General features: G+C 41.9%; 1 protein-coding gene across 6 annotated transcripts in view; it reads right to left on the minus strand.

Annotated features, from left to right (window-relative positions):
* Positions 1-1,520: 1,520 nt before the first annotated feature.
* The window catches only part of KANK1 (KN motif and ankyrin repeat domains 1), a 115,708-nt gene continuing 102,390 nt past the window's right edge, over positions 1,521-14,838 (minus strand). For all 6 annotated transcript variants that reach the window (XM_052700634.1, XM_052700636.1, XM_052700633.1 and 3 more), the window contains 9 exons: positions 14,588-14,806; positions 13,687-13,795; positions 11,966-12,175; positions 11,535-11,622; positions 8,738-8,957; positions 6,037-6,179; positions 5,274-5,474; positions 3,146-3,244; positions 1,521-2,513 (listed from right to left, as the gene is read on the minus strand). In XM_052700634.1, coding sequence (XP_052556594.1) covers positions 2,451-2,513; positions 3,146-3,244; positions 5,274-5,474; positions 6,037-6,179; positions 8,738-8,957; positions 11,535-11,622; positions 11,966-12,175; positions 13,687-13,795; positions 14,588-14,806 — 1,352 coding nt within the window. In that variant the 3' untranslated portion in view covers positions 1,521-2,450. The remainder of the gene's footprint in view (positions 2,514-3,145; positions 3,245-5,273; positions 5,475-6,036; positions 6,180-8,737; positions 8,958-11,534; positions 11,623-11,965; positions 12,176-13,686; positions 13,796-14,587; positions 14,807-14,838) is intronic.

A 14,838-nucleotide genomic window follows, 5' to 3' on the forward strand; every position in this document is an offset into this window, starting at 1 on the left:
GGAAGCACAACTAAATGGCTTCTGGTCAGTGCTAAATAAAAGTTACACTCTTGGTAAAACAGAAAGTAGGAACCTGTCCCTGCTCCAGATTCTGTCCTGTTGATATAATGTCTCTCCATTTAATCCATTTGGATTCCAAATGGAATTTAATTCATTAGATTCAGGCAAGCGTGTATAAATAAATAGACTGTGTTTTCTGTGAAATCAGAAATACATTAATTAGAACGTGTTCTGGAGACAGACTGAAGCAGTCATCCTTCTTTTTCATTTCATCAGGCTGATTTGTTTAACAGCATCACAGCATATATCTTAAAATACTAAGGACAAGATCAAACTGTCTTGACTCTGGTGTGCTCTCCAGCCAGTTGTCCAGATAGTGGCAAGAAGTGGCACAGCAACAGTTCTAAAACCAACAGCTTGGGCCTCGCTGACCCAACCTGCTCTGAGACATCAGCATCTGCTCTCACTGCTCATTCTCCTTCACCTCACCACCCCGATGCCCGATGTATTCGGCAGGGGAAATGGCAGTGTCCAAGGGGACAAGTGGACATGTCCAAGGGGATAAAGCACTCGCTTTATCATGCTCTAACAACAGAGTGCTATGGAAGGAGTCAAGCTTCCACTAATTCTGTTGAACCAGAAGCTCTCCCAGTGTCAACATGAGCGTGAAATTTGTAAGGAAGCCCATGCTGGTGTCATGCACTCCATGTGCCCGATGCTAAGGCACTATTGCATTATGGATGTGAGGCAGCTGGTCTGAGGCCCCAGCCATGGTGACAGTGGGTGCTGCTTTGTGCCACCAGAGACAGGTGCACATGGAGCACAGCCCAGCTCTGGCACACGTGACATCAGGCACCGACCATCTCCAATTGAGTGCAGCCGGCAAAGCATGGAGCATTTTTTACTGTTTCATTTATTTACTTATTTAACTGTTGCTGCTCTTTGCTGCCAGTCTGGTGTAAGAGGGAGGACCTCGATTTCACAACAATTTGGCCAACTGGTGACATATCTCTGTAAGTAGCAGATAGGTAAGATAGCTAAGAATCCACACAGAATTGGATGCTAAGTGGAATGAGAAGTACAACGTACAGAACGTGCAATAGCACAAACTGACTGGTCTTGAAATGGGGGAGCTTCTTTGGGACTACTAAGTGGAGACATGAACTCTTGGAAGATAAAGCCCAAAGGCTTTATTCAGTTGGTAAATGCTTTACAAAGAACTATGTTAAACCACCTGTTCTTTATTGCCTCTCCACAACGCCTCATATGGACAGCAGAGAGGCCAGGTCTCTCCATCCAGCCTTCACAGCAGGCACGAGACTAGTGAAGGCAGGTGTATTAGGCAAAGCTTTTCACACTGCCAAGATGGGCACTGATGGTGTCTGCATCAGCAGCCCCCAAGGGTTGAAACTATCCAGTCCTCCCTGCCTTGATTTACCAATCCATCCTGTTTTGCTGCTGCATGTATAATCTGCAGCATTTTCTGGATGATGACAAATCATATGCAGAACAGGAGAGGATTAAAACAGCATAATGAAATTTTATTTTGAAAATATGGCAAGAGTCTAAGGCACTTCAAACATTTAAATACACGTGACTAAAGTGAATGTGACAAGGTAGTAGCATTCCATAAATATGCACTGAGAACTACACTCACTTCCACTCATGGGGAATACACAGCTGGTACCTATAATTTTACTCTCCAATAAACATGAATGGAGCTTATACACTGACACAGTTAATAAAAATATGGTATCGTGACATGTAATTCTTCATGTAGTTTTTAATCACTAAGGAGTATAAAATGTTGAAAATACTGTGCGAGTTAATTTTATAGACATTATTATCTTTCATATAAAAGTTATACATTATCCCCAATTAGCAACAAGTTACTTAGTGAACTTCTGAACTCACGAGAGGATCTATCCCCAGCATCTAATCCAGTCACCCACCAGCTCAAGCTTCATGGAGCTCACTATATAAGCAACTGCAACTTCTCAATTTCAGAATAATTGAAAACATCAAAACTGTGTTGGAATGAAATTTATGAGAAGGTTACTGTGATAAGGTTTAGGCACAGTAAACATAAACGTTTTAGAACAATTTAAAAAAAGCCACCGGGACCCCCCTGCAAGGATAGCTTTAGACCTTTAGGCAGTACATAACATAGGGAAAGACAATCTAAAAGAAAAACAGCATTAATGCCAGTGTATGGAAAGATGAGCAGGTGAGCAAAAAGAACAGTTCTGGCTAAGGCTCTCAGCTGAGTACTACCTAACTATATGCTTGCTTCAAGTTTAAGGTTTTTTATCCTTAGCACTAGGTCTCTGCTTTCACTTTGCTGGTGAGTTCAGGCACAAGACAATTACATTCAGTATCTGTCCCAGTAAAAGAGTAAAATTTAGCAGCTTGAAGATGGCATTGCGATTTTTATAAGTATTCATGCAGCACTACTCAAATGTAGCTCTGTGGGTAGGACCGGGAGATGTCTTTCTGCTAAGTCTAGGAGTGCCCTAAGAAAAAGGAAAGAACAATTAATCACAAGGAAAATACTGTAGCCAGCCAAACAGCACTCACAAAGCTCTCTGTTCAATTGCTTCCCTTCAACTGCACAATTAATCTTTTCTTTCTCTCCCCATTTTTGGAAGAACAGTACTAGCTATCGTACAACCAACTAACCAAGAGTGAAAGCTGTTTAGACAGTGGAACGTTTAGCAATAGTTGATTGGGAGGTTGAGTCAGGCCTCTAAGAACAAGTGGGCATCCACCAGAACATCCATGACAATTCTAACTCCAGAAACAGCTTTGTTTTCATGACCAGGACAATAATTAGCATTACAACGATGCAAAAGCACTTCTGCATGCTAGCCAGATTTGTGAGCCCCAATGGTGAGCTGCTTTCACTGCTAGTAACAAGGCAGAAGGTGGTAGAGTTGGCCAGGAATCAGGCTAATGGAGTTAGTCTGTATTTAAAAATGTACACTTCACTTACCAGCATTAAATCTTCCCAGGAATAAACCTGAAATTTCATGTGCTGTACAGATTACATGGGTTTGAGTTTTTTGCTTACGTTTCACTAATACGGTCAGGACAGCAAGTTAATGTGTAAAGTGCATGTGAAAAATTCAGTGGGTTGTGTACTTACCGGAGACTGGGTTTTGGAAAAATTGACGTGTGCATAAAGGAGAACTGCTATGTCTTTATGTCCAGCTTCCAGGGCTATTGAAAGTGCTGTGCTGCCATCCTGGGAGAAATAAAGGTAAGAAATAAGATAATTTGTTCTTGTGTCCTCTCACTGGTCTCTTAAAAGCCCCAGAGCTCACACAGAAGCAGAAATCCTACCGCTCAGATAGCTGAGTTAAAGTCTTGCTCAACTTCTTATAATTAAGTGACAACAAACCTTTGCACTGCTGTTTTATGAGACAATCCAATTGTCAGAGGTCTTGTAATTTCTCTCAATGAGGAGAAGAGATTATTGCTGAGCAGGAATAAGCATGCCATTATCACAATGTTATGTGTAGTGCTCTGAAAGAATTGTTATTTTCAAAGACCGGTGTGAGAGAAACTACAGTATCAGGAGTGTAAGAGAAGAGAGGGATAAGTGCTCATCAAATATCATGGTAACTGTTGTACTACGATAATCCTTGTTGTTTTCAAACTGCCATTAACACTTGGAACACTGGCACTCATAGTTCCAAATGCACAGCTTTAAATGATGGCAATCTAAAAACCAATAAATGAATGTTACTGGTCAAACAGTCACCTCAGTTTCTCAGGCACTAGTACTGAAGTACTATTTCTTTCAGAAACCACAGACTTTGAAGCTGCTAAAAGCAGAGTGCTCTTATGCCTCTTATGTAGGCTCTCTGAGTGCAGCACCATTTCCAGCCACTGCTATAGCTGTTATCAGAAAGGTCACCACCAGTTTAAGGAAGATATAAACCATTTCTCCAGCCGTGGATGTGATAAACAGCATCCAAGTGGAAAGTCTCCTTTTGAGACTACAGGGAGCAACTATGAAGAAACCTAACTGTCCTGTGCAGATCTGGGAGACGGGACATAACGCAGAACAAATTCAAGACCAAACTCCACAGCCCACACCAGGAAAAACAAGGCTCACTTATTGTGGTGTGGTAAACCATTATGAGAGTGATGCACATTAGTAAAACAAAGCTCAGCTCACTATCTACCACACTGTTTGGAGCAGGGCCAGTCACATTCAGAATAGCTAGGGGAACGCTAAAAATCTCAGCACAAACTCATTGTGCAGTGAGTAAGTGGCAGACAAGCTGTGTTTAGGCAACAGCATCAAGCTGCCTACCGGAATACTTAAATTCCATGTCTCCATACATGCTTTAGTTATTGAAGTCATTAATAGTACTAACAGCATCCAGGCTACATTAATCTAGACTGCTCTAAAAAGGGTTTGACATTACACCCCTTTCCACATTTTCCCCTCATGCAGCTATTGCACACTGCAACTACGTTGCAGAGGCTCGTGCAGCAGTTAAAATCAACAGAAGTCATGTCTCTGCCTCTGTACAACAGTTTCAGCCAGCAATGAGCCAAACCCCCACAAATCCCAGCTCCACTTCAGTGTTCTGAGGGATAAGAGCAACAGGAAGAACTGTAATGTACCCAAAAGGTGGCGATGTTAACAAGAACACAGAAACCAACTAAGCCAATGTTTTCATCCTTGAGAACTCCACACATCCAAGTTCTCTGTCTGTTGACAGTAGTGGCATCTGCAAACAAGAAACATGCCACTTGGCACTGAGGCCATATCCCCTATCTGCTTCTTGCCAGAATAACGTAGTGTAATGAGTGGCAGTCCCAAATTGTACTCTCAGTAGTTGTGGTGTGCCTACAGAGTGAATATCCTGTGAGAACTACTTGCCATGACACAGAAGAACAAAGCAACATGGCCACTAAGTCACCAGATAAAATCCTGTTTGAAAACTGGAAGACTCCTGAGAAACAAGAAAGGGAAGCGAGAGGGATATTTTACCATAACCTAGCAAATGGTTTCTCTTCTGGTCACTGTGCACCTACAAAAACAGCTAGTGAGAAGGTCAGTTAGAAAAGCAAAGGTAACATCAAAGCAGCTTTTATCACAAAACAGAATTCACACATTTGGTACTTTGGTGCTGTGAGTCAAGAGGTTCCTGTCGGTAGACTTCAGCAGTTTTCCACTGAGCCCAAAAACTAAATCTGAAAAGCATTCTGGAGTGGAGAACCTATCTGATGAAGCAGCATCTGGAAAGGCAACTCACATTATCCTCCAGGGTGCCATTACACCCAGGCTGAGCCAGCAAAAGTTTGACTATTTCAACATGTCCGTGTTCGCTAGCACACATCAGAGCTGTAGAACCCTCATCATCCTGGATATTGACATCTGCACCACAGGCCAGCAAAGCTTTAACCATATCTATTCGCCCATGACTCACAGCAAGCATCAGAGCAGTCTGACCAGCCTGTAAAAAATGACAAGAAAACAAATCACCACAAAGACAATCAGTGGCAAAACATGCACATCTTTTGCTGTTGTTGCTGGCACTGTGCTTTCTCTGGGGGGAGGGAGTGCAGGAAGCATTTCTTTGTACAGGACTATTAGGTCTCTGCTTGCCATTATTTGAACATCTTATAAACATTTGCATAGCTATTTAATAAATTAATGAAAACATTGCATTCATTTCCAGACTTGTGGAGCTCCCCGGAAGGAACGAAATGCTGCAGAATTCAGAAATACCTCCCAAAAGTCTGTAATGGCTCTTTCACATAATTCTTTATATATTTACAGAAGACACTGATGCTCAGGTGTCATTCCATGGCTCCATTTTGTATAAAGCGATTAAAAAAAAAATGAGTTAAAAAAATCAACAAATATAAAAAGAAGCGAATATTTGAATATCTGAAGGGTGAGTGAATGAGTGCACAAACCATCCCAATAGAGAAAGGAATGGGATGTGGAAGGAAAGGAAAAAAAGAACAAAATCACAGGAGTGGGAACACTGTCTCGTGAACCATTTGGCTGACCTGACTGGCTTTTGCATTCACATCCCCACAACTGAACAGTTCCTCCACTATCCTCATGTCCTTCTCAGCTTCCACAGCTGCGAGAGCGGCGAGCATGATGGGGGTATAGCCGGCCTTGTTCTGATGGTTTACGTTACAGACATCTGCAGAGGGATGAGATAATTTCTTTGGAAAGCAGGAACCCAAAAAGCAGCAATTGTGCTATTGAACTGAATAAACTGTTAGTAGAGCAGCCTACTACAGAAAAAAAAGGGCATCAATTGCTCTCATAATGGAAGTGATTCAAGGAAAAGTAGAGAGGGAAAAATAAAACAACAGGGGTGCTCTTGGGCCTGAGAAAGAAAAGGATCCTTTTATACTACGTGCGTGACACAAAGGAGTACACAAAGATATTTTATATGACATCATTTAGAGTTTTTTTACAAAAACAAGCAGTCTGAAATTTGACAGAGCCTTCAGGGTCCTGGGTCCAAATCCTAGGAACACAATCAGTAGAGTCTTTAAGCTCCTCTTCTGAGGGCAAGCCCACTGCCAAGTGACATGGTCAGTGGAAAAGCCACTTCTCCTCAGTACAAACATTTTTCCTATAACTGGTACTATTTTAAAGACTTGTAAGTATACTTTGACACTTTCTGGAACTGTAGAAAAGACCCTACGGTTAAAGGCTGTTTCCAGCTCCACCAAGTATTTGACTCTGAAAAAAAAGGTGCTCTGGGAACAAATACAAGCAAGTCATCTGACTAGTACTAGACACTGAAAAGTTATTTTCAGTCATTTCTAACCTCCAAATCTCTGTTCCTAGCAGTCTGCAGAAATCCAGCAGGGCTTTTAGTGTATTAGAAAGCAAGGATGCAGATTCACATAAACCATATATCTAGATCTAGGACTAAATAGCACCACAGGTACCTCAACAAGAAAACCTGTTTCAGGAAATTCTTCAGATTTATTGCCAAGAGTATTTGAAAAAAAAAAAAAAAAAAGAGAGAGAGAGAGAAAAGAACATTGCAGAAGCACTCAAGTGCAGGTCTAAGAAAACAGATCTAAGAAAAGAAAATTTTTCCATATTCCACAACCATCACCTGTCCTACCTTGCAACATGTAACACAACCTTCCTTTCAGAAGTCTCTCTTGTGAAGTCATTCAAACCACAGAACATAACACTCTCCTACACATATTACTTCATGAGTAATTAATAATTGTTGAAATTTATATTCTCCTTCCCTGACTAAACTACTTCAGCAGAGACGTATCTCCTGAGGTCACATTTCAGCTCCTATTCTATGTGGCTAATGAAAGGAGAAAGAGTATTTTCCTAATTTACTTTCTGGGTTGTGCTGCCTGGTGATGCAGGAACCTCCTGTCTCAACTGCTCTTTTCACCAATTGCATGGATGCTCCTGGGCTAAGAAGCTGCCTGTGCTACACGCAGACTGCAAAGCTGAGTGTGGTCACCAAACATCACACAGGTGAAGACTGAAACCTGAAAGAAAGACATCTTAAATCGTTTTTCAAGTGATGATGTCTGCAGTATGCACATGACACCAGCCACAGTTGTATGTTGCTGTTAAGAACTTCTGTTTGCATAGGGATACACAACTGCTACAAAACACAGTAGTCCTGGCTTTCAGCAAAATAGAACCATGCTCAAGCTGCCCTACAGACTCCTGAAGCAGATGAGCAGTCTCTTCCTCCCCTGTAGCCCTGCTGCTGCTCTTCAGCGTCCCCCTGACATTCCCTGCATTCCCCTGCCATGAGTCACTCTTTCTAAGTGGCCGCCTTCACACAGATCCAGGGATTTCAAAGTGGTGTTTGCTTTACAACTGAGGAAGCCTTTGCCTCTGTGACAGACAAGATGGACTCTTAAAGCTTCTTAAAGCTAACATCTGTATGATTAAGGTCCTTGTTCATCCAATGCTGCACTTTTGGATTTGTAAACGTTTCCAGCTTACAAGCAGTGCATTTCAATCCAGCCATGCCGCAGGGCCTAGTTGAGATGAAAACCATAACAAGTTTTATAACTAGCTTTCAGAAAGAAACTTCAGTCAGGGAACAAAATTAGACCTAAACAGATCACATCCTGCTTAGAATCTGCTCCAGTATGTGACACCTCTTGTTCACTGCCTTCTGGTTTAGCACATGTGGTACTACGTGTGTTGCATGGCGACTGAGAGAAAAGCAACAATGAAAAACAACAGAATGAGGCATCATCATGTTGTTCATCTAACAGGGAAATACTCCTGTATGGCAAACTGCCACAACATTTCTCAGGAGAGCAGTAAAGACATGCCACAGTGTTGGCCACAAACAGCTCTGTGCTGCTCTAGTGAGATAAGGCCAAAACTGATTTGAGTATTTAACACGGATGTTTATATCTGAATGCATCTTTCCCCACCAGCACTCTACTTTTGGCTGAGCAGCAGCTGCACTGCTTCCAAAGAAAAATGCTGGAGGCTGATGCTGCTAAATCTGATACAATCTGAGAGCCAGTGGTGTTTACTTAGGTGCTCCATTAACCCTGCGAGAGCCATCACTTCCAAAGCCAGCAGCAGAAACAAGGATTCTGTAATATCCAAGCAAGACACCATGTAACTATTAATAGTAAAATATTTTGCTGCTAGAGGAAGCCTGAACTTTATCTCTTGCTCATCAAGACTTCCACCTGTGAGAACTGTAATAAAAAACTACACCAACAGTCAACCTACTTGCATCCAAAAGAAGCTTTACAATTTCAAAGTTAGAATGCGAGACGCTGTAATGCAGAGCTGTGTTCCCATTTCCATCCGCCACATTGATGATATGTCTGAGGACAGCAGGAGAAATCTCTTCAAAAGCAGTTATGTAGTCTCCAACCATTTCAGGAACAGCCGACTTCTGACTTGAGACACGAAACCACTCGTGCTGGATGGTATTTAAACAAAACCTCTGCCAAAAAGGAAGACAGAAAAATTTACATATGGGCATTCCATTTAAAGGACTTGCCATACCACAGGTCAGCGATGTGGGAGTCTAGGCCTTTTTTAGTCAAACGTGGGAAGAAAGTATTCAGCTCACAAACAATACTGTGTAAACTGCAGCTTCTCCTCTGACCAAACTTCTCTTCAAGATAAACCAATTCACCTCCTCTCACTTACTGCATTTTCAGACATGATACACCTCTAAAGGCACTGTATTTTAGGATGGGGTTACCCCTAGAACAATACCAGGAGCAAGAGCGAGGGAACAGACATTTTGCTGGTATTAAAACAGCAGCACACAAAGCCAATAAGGTGCAGTCCCATCTATTATATCAAATGCACGAAGTCTAGAAGAACTGGCTGAACAGAATCTCTGCAAGACAAGAACTGAGCACTGCAGGTGACCATAGACTGAACCTGCCATGAAACAGACAAACACTGTTTTGTGACGAATAAACAGGTTAATATTTTGCAGAGCATGCAATGGAGTCTCTTTTCTCTGCCTTACACTGCAAATGCAACTGTTGGGCGACCTTATCCTGCCTGATGACCAAACACCAAGAAATATTTGCTCAAAATGGTTCCAAGGGTAAGCAACAAAAATGATTATTACTCAAGGAATTCCGGCGTATGGAAGAGATGTCAGGACTGGAGATGCTTTGCTGAAAGAACAACCAGGGAAAGGAACACAGTAACATTTTCAAAGTGAAAAAAGCTGTTGCAATAAGAAAAGAAGAACCGGTTTTTCACCTCCAGGATGGGCAAGTGAAGTAGTAATGGACTTAAGCTGCAACAAGAGATGCAGGTTAGACACTGCGGATAAACTTTCCCACTGTTATGAAGGAGCAGGAGGCCAGACAGCTGTCTGCTGGGAACCATCTAGCTACAGCAGTCCCCACCATGAGCCAGCTCTTATTTTCCAAACCAGTTTCTCAGCAGCTGGAATTCATGTGAGGATCACCATGTCCATTCTCTCTCCTCATAAACTCTTATTGCAAAGTGACCGATGAGTTTAAGAACAATTCTGCAGAGAAGGTACCAGTGTGCTTCTCTAGCTTCTAGAGACAAGAGAGAGCATCTGTACCAGCAGCCCTAGAGGAGGCTCATGTCTGGCGAAGGCACAACATTTTTCTTTCATCTACATCAGTATTCCTTCTTAAAAGCTTGTAAGGTCCAACTCATTTGAATTAAGAACACATATATCATGAGTTGAAATATGAAAGTGGTCAGAAAGTGACACAGTATGACTTTTGGGTTCTCTTGGTTCTGTTTTTATTTTTTAAAATTCATAAATGATCTAGTGCAAAATATCACTTGGAATTTATTCTTTGCAGTCACAATATCACAAGCATAACTGAACGGGACAATTTTTTATTCCAGTAATCTATGACATCCCAATAGGAGCAGGCTTCAGCTCTTATAATGCAAACAGCTGCTGCAAGTGTTGAGAGTATTGGAAAAGGCTGGGGAAGTTTAGACAGATTCCTAACTGTAATAAAGTTTGCCCTTTTTGGACAAGACTTCTTTATCAACAGCCAGACAGAGAACAAGAGCTGATTAGTCTGTCATTTCCAGCTACAAAGCACCACTTGTGTTGGCAAATACTTTAAGCAAAAAAAAGTAATGTGTAAATTCGTATCACACTTTGAAGGCAGAGATTATCACCTGATTATGCAATTTTGACACTTTCAACTCCAACTGGGCCCAAAAGCCTTTGTTCCCTGAATGCCTAAACTATTCCTGAAGGACTGACACAAGATGAAATTACCCCTCACACCTATATTAAACCACCTTTCAAAATGTTCCTGACACATAAGCGTCCAAACTACACACACACAGTATTAGGTTCTCTGGGAAGCTGCAGAAGCTCCACAATAAAGGAGACTGGCACTGGATCCTGCATTTTACATCACAGCACCACTGCAGCAGAAGGCAAATGTAGTTTTATATCACTAAGTGGTGACCAATGTTTTTTTGCTTTGAGATCATGCTCAGAAAATAGCACAGGCAACTCCTTATGCAGCAAACACAACTCTGTTTCTTCAGACAGTATAAGCAACAAATCCTCTATTGTCCCTACTGCTCACTACACAAAAGCTACCAGCATAGCAAGAAAGACAGAAGGAAGTATGCATATCTGTCTTTAAGAAGAGGCAGCTTGTTTATGTTCAGAACAGACCCTGGGCTTCTGTCACTGGCAGAAACAGCCCCCTCATCCTGTGTGCCTCCCAGTCTGGGGACTGAGAACCATCTGCAGCAGGGTTACAGCAACACTACAGAAATAACACAGGAATGCACGGATGTGTTGAACTGCACTTTCACATTACTATTTTTACGCGCGTGCTTTAGGACAACGACACTGCAGCACATCAAGCATTCTCTAGACAAATGTCTCCTGATAGAAAAAGCACTCAGTGACTCCTCCAGGAAAGAAGATATTCTTTTCTGTCTAGCCACGGTGGTTCCAGCCATATAAAACAAGAAGCTAAACCTCCCTTTAATTTCCCTGCGTATCACAGCAAGAATTTTGCTCTGTATTGCTTACCACATCTTTGTTGGTCAATGCCTTGGGGTCATCAATGTTGTTTTTCAGCAGGTGACAAGCAGAAAGCATCTTCTCACTTAGTTCGTATCTGAGAGAGACACACAGCATAAAACATGGCATATCTGAATTCTCCTCTCAGCATTTCAACATCAAAGTATTCACCTTCCTGAGAATTATGGGGAAATGTGAATTCCTAGGCTGGCTGCAAGGCAGGAGCTTTTCTGGCAGCCCCCCTTCCAGGGCTGGGCGATGCTCCACTTACCAGCTTGCATGGACCATGCTCAGTCCCTTGTTGCTCCACAGGCTGCCAGCTCTCACAGAGCTCCACCAAGCAGCCAGCTTGAAATGAATGGGCTTCTCACATACATGAGGCCACCTAAACCATCCCAGTGCCCCTCTTTGCCATCACACCTTTGCAGGGCGTGCCCTACCTCTCCCTGATCTCCACCTCCTCAGCCTCACACTCCAGGGGAGGCCCGTCCTTTGCAGTCCCTGCAGCACTTGTCTCTGGGGGGCCAAGCACGGGGTGCTCCCCATCCCTACCACAGCCATGGGGGTACACGTGGCCATCACACTCTTCCTCTGAGTCCGAGGAGGAGCTCTCCTCAGAGCTGGAGTCATCACTGGATGTAGTTTCGTACCTGGGGTAGGACAAAATGCAGGTTCAGTTGCATTCAGTAATGTTTGGTACCCTCAGTCTTCTTTTCAGAAAAACAAAGGCACTTAATCCCTTACTGCACACCAAGGCAGCTTTGAGAGGCTTTTGTTTGTTTGTCTCATGTTTTGAGAAACAGCAGGTAGTCAAACAACTTTCCCAAAGCTTATCCTACCAGACACTCACTGCAGAAAGCACTTAAGAAGGTACGAAAGCACACGACATAAGCTGCCCCAATTTGAAAGCTCCTTTTTATAACACTCCCACAGTGGGACAGTGAAAAACACAGCGGGACATCCTTTGCTGCTAGCAATGGGAATACTGAGAAAGCAGGGGAAAGCCATTCTTGTCATCATGCTTTTTCTTACATGAAAACAGCAATACCAAATTGTTCTTTTTTTTTTTTTCTTTTTAATCTGAGAGATTACTTATAAATTGTTACTGACAACGGAGATCTCTTCACAGATCCCTTCATTCTGTCACTGTGATTACTAGGGGCATGACATGTAATAAAAGAAGGAAAAGTTTTTTAAAATCAAAGTCTTTACACCTTGTCACCCTTGCATTAGCTCACAGATGGAATCACTCTTGTTTAACAAGAGTAAATTATATTGTTGCCTTGATAAGCAAGTAGGAGAGGAGCCTTCTAAAAACAACAGCCATAATCTTTTTATTTTTTCTGTGAAGACGAAAATCATGCTGATGCTTTTGGCGAAAAAATAAATGATTTGGATAATTACAATGCTGACTGTAAAGAACTGCTTTAACTCACCAACTGTAACACCTGATGAATTGATGTGCTATGGCTATTTTTCTAATGCACAACAGTGATAAATGAGCCACAACATTCCTCCGCTACAAGTAATAATATTTTTAGCCAATATGAATAAAATGAAGGAACTGCAATATTTAGGCCATATATAGCACCAAGTACTTTAATAAGGAAAACCTGAGCAAAGAGCTTACAAAACTACATAAAAACAACTTGGTGAGACCACTTTGAAGATCTTTACAACATCCTGCAAAGCTGAAGTAATGTTTCTTTATTTGTTTCATCAAGATTCTGTATTTATCTAGCCCCAGACCAGAAAAGTTAATTCTTAGGCAAAGCCATTCCTTCCTGCATTGTTTAACAGCACAATGCTGCACTTGTCAGCTGCCAAAGACGTAAGTTTGACTTACTGAGAGGCATTCTCATGGCTCTTGGAGTTCGCTCTGTTTTCCCACTAAATCTGGCAGTGACCTAAAGTGCAAGTACTCCAGACCGACTCCATGTATGACTTGCAGCTTCCACTTTAGATAACACACACACAAACACGCAGAGGGTTCAGGGGGATTAAGATGAGCTGAAGTGTTCAATTCTGTCCTCCAACCCTTAAACTCAATGGACGTACCTCAGATGTAAGGACAGGCAAAACCCACGCATAAACTCACTGACTTTTCCTTCCTAATGTGACAGCACTGTAATTACTCAATGTTTTAAGACAGGCCCCTTACCCGCCATTAATGCCGACGAACTGCAGGTTCTTCTTGGTGTTGCTCAAATCCTCTTTTCCATCCCTTTTCTTCATGATAGACTTGAGTGTGTTTTCACTGTTACTACATACTGTTGAAAGATGGGCAGAGCATATATTTCAGTACAAATCTGCAGTCAGCTTTGATGGCTGCAGCTTTCAGTTCCTCAAAACAAACAGCTTGCTGTTTAATTTATCAGCTGAGCAGGTCTTTGAGATCCTTTTATATATACTGTCACGGCATCATATGCACACTGGAAATAGAGAACATTTCAAAACCAACTCCGTAACCAGAAGACTTAGAGTCTAGCTTTCTTACCCTCCAACACGCTGACAATCTGTAAGATGTTTCTAGAAAATGTTATTATTTTTTTATTATTTGCTGCCTGAGGGAGATTTTCAGTACTGAAATGGATTATTCTGCTCTGTCAAGAAAATCTTAATTCTTGGTGTCAAATGACAGCAGCCCTTTACCAGAAGCAACTCATTAGTATGAACAGCATGAGTAACAATAACCTATGCCTGGGGAGTTTTAGTTAAGGTTGGTTTTTTAGATTTTTAGCATTAACTGAAATAATTTTTACACCAATCTGTAGACATAAAAGAGGAAAAACTTCCATACAAGTTCAAGTTCTGTTCTGAAGTTATTTTATTAACCCCTTTTCTTGCTGTACATTCTCCTTGTGAAAGCGTTAAATAGTATTTCACTGACAGACTGAATTCTTTCATTTAAAATTTAACCAGTGTCTGGACACAAAAGGCACCATTTTCCCTATAACTTCAAATTTTTTTGCCTGTTTTAGGAATCCTGAAGGCCTGCTTTAACTGTGTTTCATATTCAAACTCAGCAGCATGATGAAAGGGGAATGCAAGCCAGTTATTACCATAAAGGCCAGAGGCAAGTTGGTCATCTGTCAGGTTAATTGCAGCTAGAGTTTTGTCCTGAGAAGAAAAGGACTTCCTTCCCCGAACAGCTTCTACCAGAGGAGTCTTCTTCTCCTCCTGAGCAGGTTCTACATCCTGCTCCAATTTCAGCGCTCGCAAATTTGAAGTTAAGTGGGTGTCTGCAAGTTGGCCGTGAGGGATGTATTCCACGGTAGCACCTGTTGGGAAAGACAGCATGGATCATGGAGAA

The sequence above is a fragment of the Tympanuchus pallidicinctus genome, unplaced genomic scaffold (genome assembly GCF_026119805.1).
Source record: "Tympanuchus pallidicinctus isolate F22 unplaced genomic scaffold, pur_lepc_1.0 scaffold4, whole genome shotgun sequence".
Classification (NCBI taxonomy): domain Eukaryota; kingdom Metazoa; phylum Chordata; class Aves; order Galliformes; family Phasianidae; genus Tympanuchus; species Tympanuchus pallidicinctus.